Source organism: Nannospalax galili, unplaced genomic scaffold (assembly GCF_000622305.1).
Source record: "Nannospalax galili isolate Female #2095 unplaced genomic scaffold, S.galili_v1.0 scaffold15, whole genome shotgun sequence".
Lineage (NCBI taxonomy): Eukaryota > Metazoa > Chordata > Mammalia > Rodentia > Spalacidae > Nannospalax > Nannospalax galili.
This window is the reverse complement of record NW_008337322.1, coordinates 5,649,632-5,659,753: the sequence shown is the minus strand read 5'-3', so window position 1 is coordinate 5,659,753 and position 10,122 is coordinate 5,649,632. Positions and strand designations below refer to the sequence as shown.

General features: G+C 45.8%; 1 protein-coding gene across 1 annotated transcript in view; it reads left to right on the top strand.

Moving 5' to 3' along the window:
• The window catches only part of Fhod3 (formin homology 2 domain containing 3), a 224,969-nt gene that overhangs the window by 59,978 nt on the left and 154,869 nt on the right, over positions 1 to 10,122 (top strand). The window contains exon 4 of the mRNA XM_029563291.1: positions 8,103 to 8,197. Coding sequence (XP_029419151.1) covers positions 8,103 to 8,197 — 95 coding nt within the window. The remainder of the gene's footprint in view (positions 1 to 8,102; positions 8,198 to 10,122) is intronic.

Below are 10,122 nucleotides of genomic sequence, written 5' to 3'. Positions count from 1 at the left end.
TGGCAGCTTCTGTCATCTGCCGTTGACTGAGCACTGAGTGCTGAAAACAAAGGAAGATCACTAATGGAAGAACCCAGAAAGCTTATGATGTGCAGCTCAATAGCGTGCTTCTTCATGGACATGTGTGGTCTTGGCTGTGACTTTCCTAGTACATACATATAACATCATCCTAGTTTACTGCTAGTAAAGTTGATCCAGAATCCTGTGATGGAATTCAATATAGGAATATGTCATGGGGTTCTTCAGAGAGCCACACGCCTTCCAGGTGTTTCCAGCAGCAGGTGTAAGAGCGGTCTCCAGCTCCTTCTCCGCTGGGTTGCAGAGTAGTCCGTGTGCCAGAGATGATGGAAGGGGAGCTGAGCATGTCCGTGTGGGTGCACGTACTCATAAGCCACAAATTCCGCTCCACAGACAGGCCTTTCACTCACTCCTTGGCAGAGGAAAGAGGAGACATTTGTCTTTCTTTTTTTTTTTTTTTAATAGCGAGAAAAACTGTCAGATTTAAGAAATCAGCAAATAAAACCAACAAAATAAACTGAAAGTCCTCAAAAAATCATTACCCCCTAAAGCAGATGAAGTCATTCCAGACCAAATTCCCCTGGTTGCTTTATAAGCATCATGCATTGCCACCCGTGAGTTAAGCAGAGGGTTCACTCTGAAGCCCAGGCTAGGGTGGACCACTTAGAGAGCTGAGAAAATAGTGAAGTCTACCACAGGCCTGGAGCGGGGCTCAGTGGCAGAGTGCCTCTGTAGCATCCAAGGGGCCCTGCTCAGGCTTTAGTGCTGTCAAGCAAATAAAATGTACATCGTGGGTAGTAATTAATATTTATGAATATGCAAAAAAGTTTAAATGCCCTATTTGGCCTAGCCAGTTATTTTTTTCCTCTGGGGCTGGAATGAAAAAGGTGACTTTGTCTTAATCTCTGAGTTTGGCCTGGTCCTCAGACCTGTCTCCTCAGACCTCTGGATCATCTTCACTCTCGGTTATAGTGCACATGTGTGTATACATGTGTGTGTACGTGTCTGTGTGTACACATGTGTTCATGGGGAAGGGCAGAGGTTGACATAGAATGTCTTTCTTACTCAATCTCTGACTTTTTTTTTTTCCTCCTTGAGACGGATTCTCGAGCTGGACCTGGAGAGCTCACTGGCTTGTTGTGCTGGATGCTTTAGTGTCAACTTGACACACCTGGGTTGAGTGAGCCTCAGTTGGGGAATTGTCTCTATTGGACTGGCCTGTGGCCATGTCTGAGGGGCATCTTCTTGATGAGTGGGTGCCACCCCTGGGCAGGTGTTGCATGAGAAAGCAGACTGAGCAGGGGCCAGGGGAGCAAGCCAGTAAGCAGCGTTCCTCCATGGCCTGTGCTCCAGCTCCTGCTTCCAGGTTCCTGCCCTGAGTTCCTACCTTTGGCTCCCTGATGAACTGCGACCTGGGAGTTGTAAGCTGAATAAACCCTTTACCCCCCAAGTTGGTATTGGTCAGAGTGTTTTGTCACAGCAATGAAGAACAAACTAGGACACTTGTCCTATCTAGACTGACTGAGGTCAGCAAGCTCCAGGGATCCGCCTCCCCCTCTGTCTGCCTCCCCAGAGCTGGGATTCCAGGCACACACCGCCATGCCTAGCTTTATGACATAGGTCCTGGGGACTAAATTCAGGTCCTTGTGCTGTGTGGCAAGCACTTTACCAGCTGAGCCATCCCCCCAAGTCCTCTCTTCTCTTCTGTCTTTAAGTCTCTTTTCTTTGTGTACATGCAGCTTGCCAGGAAGAGAGTGGAGTTCATGGAAAGCCCGTAGGAGGGCTTCACTTTCTCATCGTGTAAGTCCTACACCCTTTTCTCAAGGTCTGCCCTGTGGTGGTGAACAGGAGGCGAGTCAGGGCAACCTTCTTGCTGTGTGGCAAGCACTTTACCAGCTGAGCCATCCCCCCAAGTCCTCTCTTTTCTTTTGTCTTTAAGTCTCTTTTCTTTGTGTGCATGCAGCTTGCCAGGAAGAGAGTGGAGTTCATGGAAGGCCCATAGGAGCGCTTCACTTTCTCATCATGTAGGTCCTACACCCTTTTCTCAAGGTCTACTCTGTGGTGGTAAACAGGAGGCGAGTCAGGGCAACCTTCCCTCTGACTATGGTTAGCCTCTGCCACAGAGGGTGAGATCAGGGACCAGACAGAGTAACTCATTTTTAAACTGTAGTTGTAAATCTTAGGTCCCACTAATTTGGTTCAGCACAGCTTTTGAAGTTCTGTTTTTCATTTGAATGTAAAGTGATGAGCTTATGACATAATTCTTAAACATGTGTATCACACGTGATTAACAGGGGGGGAAAGCCCAACCATCCCATCAAGCGATCCTGTTGCTGATTCTGCTCAAGAGTGTATGGAGTGGTGAAGAATGCCCCAAGGACACTGGAAGCTAGAGGTTAAGGATTCCAGCTGGCCCTCCGCTGTTCATTATGCCAAAGTGTCTGTGGGGAGTGTCTAGAGGCATTACCTGGAAAGATCTGGGATGTACTGGAGGAACTTCCTAGCACGTGTTTGACCAGTAGACTGACTCACGTGCAAGGCATCATATCAGATGTCTTGTTCTCCTTTAAGCTTATTGCAGGGACCTACCAAGAGAACAAAAGATGGGGAAATGTCTCAAACATTTTATGTGTATTTCTGATTCTGATTTAAGAGAGAGCACTGTGGTTTGGTGGCAAGGGAGGACTGGCCTGTGAGTCCATACAGAAGGCCAGCTCTGGGGTAAGCGTGGGTGTCACTACAAGTGAGGGCCATGATCATTACAGCTGCTAATGTTGAAGTGTCAGTGGTGCAACAGGCACAAAGCGAAGTGTCCATATAGAGTTCATTTATTTTGCAAATGTTGGATCAACTATGTGGTCGGAAACACCAGAAGGCACCAAGCTCTTACGGAGTCTGTGTGCCAGTGTTTGGGGAGCAGGGCTGGTGGACAGTGGAGCTGGAGAGAGGCAGATAATATACCCACACTGACTTCCAATCCAGTCCATCAGTGCTAAGCGAAAAGACTGAAGTGCTTTTTCTCTCGGGGGCACCTCGCAGAAATCCAGTTCACAGATGAGTCCCTAACCTGATGTCATTCCTGGACTTTTTAAAAAGGTTTTTACGTTTATTTATTTAGTTATTTATTGTGTGTGTATGTGTGTGTGCATGCGCATGTGGACTTTTTAAAAAGGTTTTTACGTTTATTTATTTAGTTATTTATTGTGTGTATGTGTGTGCGTGTGTGTGCATGCGCATGCCTAATTTGGTTCAGCACAGCTTTTGAAGTTCTGTTTTTCATTTGAATGTAAAGTGATGAGCTTATGACATAATTCTTAAACATGTGTATCACACGTGATTAACAGGGGGGGAAAGCCCAACCATCCCATCAAGCGATCCTGTTGCTGATTCTGCTCAAGAGTGTATGGAGTGGTGAAGGATGCCCCAAGGACGCTGGAAGCTAGAGGTTACTGAATGTAAAGTGATGAGCTTATGACATAATTCTTAAACATGTGTATCACACATGATTAACAGGGGGGAAAGCCCAACCATCCCATCAAGTGATCCTGTTGCTGATTCTGCTCAAGAGTGTATGGAGTGGTGAAGAATGCCCCAAGGACACTGGAAGCTAGAGGTTAAGGATTCCAGCTGGCCCTCCGCTGTTCATTATGCCAAAGTGTCTGTGGGGAGTGTCTAGAGGCATTACCTGGAAAGATCTGGGATGTACTGGAGGAACTTCCTAGCACGTGTTTGACCAGTAGACTGACTCACGTGCAAGGCATCATATCAGATGTCTTGTTCTCCTTTAAGCTTATTGCAGGGACCTACCAAGAGAACAAAAGATGGGGAAATGTCTCAAACATTTTATGTGTATTTCTGATTCTGATTTAAGAGAGAGCACTGTGGTTTGGTGGCAAGGGAGGACTGGCCTGTGAGTCCATACAGAAGGCCAGCTCTGGGGTAAGCGTGGGTGTCACTACAAGTGAGGGCCATGATCATTACAGCTGCTAATGTTGAAGTGTCAGTGGTGCAACAGGCACAAAGCGAAGTGTCCATATAGAGTTCATTTATTTTGCAAATGTTGGATCAACTATGTGGTCGGAAACACCAGAAGGCACCAAGCTCTTACGGAGTCTGTGTGCCAGTGTTTGGGGAGCAGGGCTGGTGGACAGTGGAGCTGGAGAGAGGCAGATAATATACCCACACTGACTTCCAATCCAGTCCATCAGTGCTAAGCGAAAAGACTGAAGTGCTTTTTCTCTCGGGGGCACCTCGCAGAAATCCAGTTCACAGATGAGTCCCTAACCTGATGTCAGTCCTGGACTTTTTAAAAAGGTTTTTACGTTTATTTATTTAGTTATTTATTGTGTGTATGTGTGTGCGTGTGTGTGCATGCGCATGCGTGTGCGCCATATATATGGATGCATGCCATATATGTGGAGACCGGAGGACAGTTTATGGAAGCTGATTCTCTCTGCCATGTGGCTTCTGGGGAGTGGACTAAGGTCATCAGGCTTCACAGTAAGTACCTTTATATGCTGAGCCATCTCGCCAACCCCATTCCCTGACTTTGAGGCTCAGTTTCTTTCTCTGTTACATGAAGGGATAGAGGTCATGTGGCCGATGAGTCTGACACAAGGACTCCTGCCCCCACCAGCTTACACACACACAGTGAGGGGTTATCAAAGGTTTTTTTTTGGCGGAGGAGGGTGACTGAGTCAGGCCACTTGATTCTGACAGGAGGCAGCTAGTTAAGCTGAACACCTTGCTTACCTGAGGTCTAGCCTGAGCCTTGCCAAAGCTATTTGTGTTCATTACATGTTTCCTCCTCCTCTTCACCTTCATCCCTCTATCTCCCAGTTTCTGGTCCTGAAGCATTCCAAGGAGGATGAACATTCATTTCATCAATGTGGAAATCCGTGCAAGTTTCCTGGCTTAAAATCCTTAAAATGGGAACTAGAGATGACTCAGCCATTAAAAACTCTTACTGCTCTTGCAAAGGACCCAAGTTCAATTCCCAGCACCCACATAAGGCAGCTCACAACTGCTATAACTCCAGCTCTGGTGGACCTGACACCTTCTTCTGCCCTCTCTGGGCACTTACCTGTGCACGCGTGCGCACACACACACACATCATTAAAAATAAAATCTTATGGGGCTGGAGAAATGGCTCAGTGGTTAAGAACACTGGTTGTTCTTGCAGAAGACCTGGATTCTAATCCCAGCACCCACATGGCAGCTAACAACTGTCCGTAACTCCAGTTTCATGGAATTCAACGGCCTCTTCTGTCTTTGAGGGCATTGCACGACACAGGTGCACTTACCTACATGCAGGCAATACACTCATACACATAAAAATTTTTTAAAAAACTGTTAAAAAATAAAATCTTTAATTCTTAAATGTAGGTGTCTGATCTTTCTCAGGGTGGTAGGGGGCAGGAGTGGTCAGCATGCTTTGTATACATTTTGAAATCATCTAAGAACAAATTAAATTTAAAAAAAAATCCCAAATGATAATAAAGGAAGCAGACATCACAGCTGAGAAAACACATTTTTGAATTAAACTAAATCAGGGTCATGGGGTCATGGGGTCATGGGATCATGGGTGCTATAATCACAGTGGTTTAGAGTCAGGTGTGTCTAACCTGAGGCCTGTGAATGCAGCCTTTCCCAAAGTGGTAAACTCAAAACATTATGAAACTTTAAAAATGACTTTATTTTTTATTATTTTTATTTTGTGTGTATACGGGTATTGCCTGCATGTAGGTAAGTGCACCCATGTCATGCAATGCCTGTGGAGGATAGAAGTGGCCGTCGGATCTCCTGGAACTGGAGTTACAGACAGTTGTTAGCTGCCATATGGGTGCTGGTATTCAAACCCGGGTCTTCTGCAAGAACAGCCAGTGTTCTTAACCACTGAGCCATCTCTCCAGCCTCTGATTTGGTTATTTTTATTTTATGTGTATGTATGAGTGCCTACATGTATGGATGTGTACCACATGCCCACATGCATGCCTGATGTCCATGGAGGCCAGAAGAGAGCATCAGATCCTTGAGTTATAGGCAGTTATGAGCCATCCTGTGTGGGTGCTGGGAACTGAACCTGGGTCCTCTCTAAGAATAGCAAGTGCTCTTAATCCCTGAGTCATCTGTCCAGCCCCATTATGAGATTTTTTAAATTAATATTTTTGTCACTTAATTACACAGTTATCAAATGTAAACTGTTTTTCACAGTGTCATGTTGTGATGTCAAAAGGTTGGACACGCCTGGTATAGATGATACAAAAGTGTGTTTGTAAGTCTGAGAGTGGGGTTATATCGGCTCTTCCCCTCTCACTGGTCTGCTTGACTTTTCCTTTAACAGGCCAGGCTGGGCTCTTTAGCTTCAAAGGAGGTAACCAGCAGTAGTCTGGGCCCAGGAGCACCATTAGAAATGCTTCGTTGCCTCCTCCCCTACATGGTGGTAATCCGTACAGCCTTCTGCTGGCAACTCTCTAGTCCTTGAGTTGATGCCTATTACAAACACAAGCAGTGGCTTTCCAAGCTCTCCAGCTTCACCTGTACAGATAGACCCAGGTCTACCGGCCACGTCCACTGGCTGTCTTGAAAGCTGAAATGGTTACTGTGCTGGGACTTGAAGAACAGCTACACTGTGGTGCCAACTGTGAAGGAGATTGGTGGGCTAGGTCAGCAGGTTGCTGGTAACCGAACATGCCTCTGTATCCAGAGTTAGAAAGAGTCCCAGGAGATTGCCTGGTTCTGACTGAGTGGGTAACTCAGCCAAAGGATGAGATCACATGTAGATACAGACAGGCAGACACATATATGCATGCCTGTCATTTTTTCTGAGGGACCTGTCTTTGTGTGTGGAGCTAATCTATGTCTGCAACATCTTACAGAAGATTCCTACTCTTTGGCCCTACTTTTCTTTCTGTGTGATCTACCTTCTGGCTCTTGTAAAACTGTTCCATCCTCACATACTTCATGGCCTCTCTGAGGTCTCCATTATCATTCAGCATTGTGCTAAGAGCCCAGAGATGAACAAGAGTCACACTGCCTCTGCCTCTGGGAAATGTTTATCTCAAGTCCAGGATCAGCTCTGCCACAATGCATCCAAGGTTCAGAGTTTGGAAAGTGCTGTGCTTAGGTTACTTCAAAATTTGCTTATCAGGCAAAAATAAATGATGTGTTTCTGAGATACTTTATAGAGGAAGCATGTAGGAAGGAGCCCCACCGTCCAGCCCATCAACCAAGGGCAGGGCAGGGCTTCCCTCACTTTTAATATTTACCTCAGGCCTGAAAACTATGCCAAAAGTTTGTTTCATCCGTTGGGACCTTGCCCTTGGCCTTGTGGTCTTGAATGTGAGGCATTTTCCACCTTCCTTCGAGGGACTGGGGAGACCCTCTTGTGACCCAACAGCAGGGCTCGCTTGTCCTAACCCCACACAACGATGCTCACTGAAGATACCCCCCTTCCTGCCATGGCAGGCTTGGCTGAACATTTCTGCCACTCCTCAGCTGTTGGCTCTGTGTCTATGTCTGATTTTATGCTTTTGCCTAGACATTCCATTAGTCAAGGACCAATCCATCAAGGGCAAGTTACCAACTAGTGTCTCTTCCCTGGTGCTCAGATAGTATTTGCATCCTTGTGGATTAGAAGTAGTATTTTTCAGTTCTTGGGGTGTTGGTTAAACAGGTCTGCCACTGTTATTTTGGGCTCACATAGAATAAATAAAGGTCTTCTATGCCTTGCTCCCTGGGTGTCAAAGAACTTTCAGAGAATACTCAGGAAGCGCTTTCCCATTCTGTGTCCCAAAAGAATGCACTTGAATTATTTTTTAATTGTATATTTAATATAAAGGGAACTTTCCAAACAATTAGGCCTGCTGAAGATCACAGGGTAGGATGTTGTATTGCTCCCTAGGAATTGTTCTTAATTAGGACAGACCCAAGTCTACCTTTTAAAGATGTTATCACATTTACACATATGATAACTGAAAGATGTTGCCATCCCTGGTGGTAAATCCTGGGAGAAACTTCTGTGTGATTGAGATAATGGGTATTGTTGAATTGCCATTTCTAATGATTTTTGCTTTACTGTATAGGTGTCAAACCCTGGTCCAACATCATGGAAATACTGGAAGAAAAAGATGGAGTTGACACAGAGCTGCTGGTGTTTGCAATGACTCTAGTGAACAAGGTTGGTTGACATACGTGTTCTAATTGTATTGGCTACCCCCAAAACTATGAGTTGAAGCCCTAAACCCTACTACCTATGACTGTGACCATATTTGGCAAGAGGGTCTTTGCAGATGTAATCTAGTCGTTAGGGTGGACTCTAACCTGCTATGACTGATGCTCTTACAAGAAAGAAAGAGACAGAGCACACACAGTGTGAACACGTGCTCACAGGGAAGGCAGGTACTTGGAGGCAGAGCCAGAGATTAGAATGGTGCATCTGTGAGCCTGGAAATGCTGAGGCTGGCTAACAACCAACCTCGATATAGGCAAGGAAGGATCTTCCCATGGAGCCTTTAGAAAGAACATGCCTGATGTCTTAATGTCAGACGTGTAAAGTTCTGTTGTTTTAGGACAGCTAGTCCATGGTAGCTCATTATAGCAGTGCAGGGACCCAATACAATATGGAAATCTAAAGTTTTCCCACTGTGAGTCATACTATGTGGACCCCAGCATGGCGGTTGCAACCTTGGTTTGCTGTGCTTCTTCACAGGAGGAAACCTTTTGTGGCACACACCTCTGCACATACCTGTCCTCACGTGTCGTCATGGGCACCTCTGTGCTTTCATGCTAAGTCTTTTCTAGTGAAACTGGAAAGGCAATAGCAAGAACTTTAAGTTGGCTTTTCCTACCAAGATCTACCCTTAATGACATGTTCCCTTTAGAATTAACATGACCCTAAGGAAGTAGCTCACGAGTCAGGAAGAAGTGAGACTTCTTATTTTCTTGATACTGAATTCTGACTTCTGGGCAGAGGAAAGGATTCCAGGAAGTGAATCCCATCCCCTTCATGTGGTTGTAACACCCCCCCTTGTGCTCCTTCCATCACACTCTCCCTGGTCACCACCTTGTAGGGCAGTAGCAGTTCTTTGTGCCTGTGCCCAAAGCTGTTCTGGGGTAGTGGCTCCCATCATGCCCTGGAACAGGCCATCTTGGTACTGGAGTCCTTTCATTCAGACTGTCACACACCCAGATCCCAAGTATCACTATCACCCACTCCAAGGAGTTGCTTTAGACTCTACAGAGACCAACCACAGTGATGAGTAAGGCTTTGGAAGGTTCCAGAATCCCTTGCTGGACTACAACTGGAGAGATGCTTCTCCTAATGAACTGAAGACGCATTTGTAGTATAAATATGAGGCACAACTTCTCTTCCTCAACATGCTAAGGATGAAGACGATGTGGTGGTCTGCCCTCTCAGCAGACAGATGACTGGCACGGAGGTGCCTTGAGCAGACCCAGTGTTCAGAACAACTTGCCATATGGTTGGCATCCCTGGGGACAGGGGATCTTTATTTACGGTTATGAGAATGTTGCTAAATAGAAATAAACAGAAACACATTTAGGCCATATACCACAGTAAATCCCAAATAAATTAAGATTTCAATATAGCACACCAAACTGTAAGAAAACAAACTGTAGAAAGAGATGAGGATGTAATTGGTCTCCGGCTGGTAAAGGTGATAAATTGCACCCCGAGTGACGGAGAGACTGCCTGTCTCCATCCAATGCGTTTAGAAGTAGCAGGGGATGGCGTGCGAGGTAGATGTGCAGTGGGCAGAGGCTGTCGGTACATTTGAAGAGGCTGAGGCAAGGGCAGGCTTCTAGAAGTCCACATACGCTTGTTTGAAACAAAGGCCGTTGGAGATGGGACCTCACTGGAAGTGTGGAGACAGCTACCGTTAGTCAAGTGCCCTGATACGGACAGCTCACCTGGACTTCTTAGGCATGTACACATGACAGCCCCTGTAACATGGCCCAGGAACTTCATTTTCTTTGGATTTGACATAAATAACTCCAGTTTGACATAATAGCTGACAACTTTTGCAGAGCTTATTTTGATAACCAGTGAAAAGATTTCAAAAGAAAGAATCTAAATACGTCACT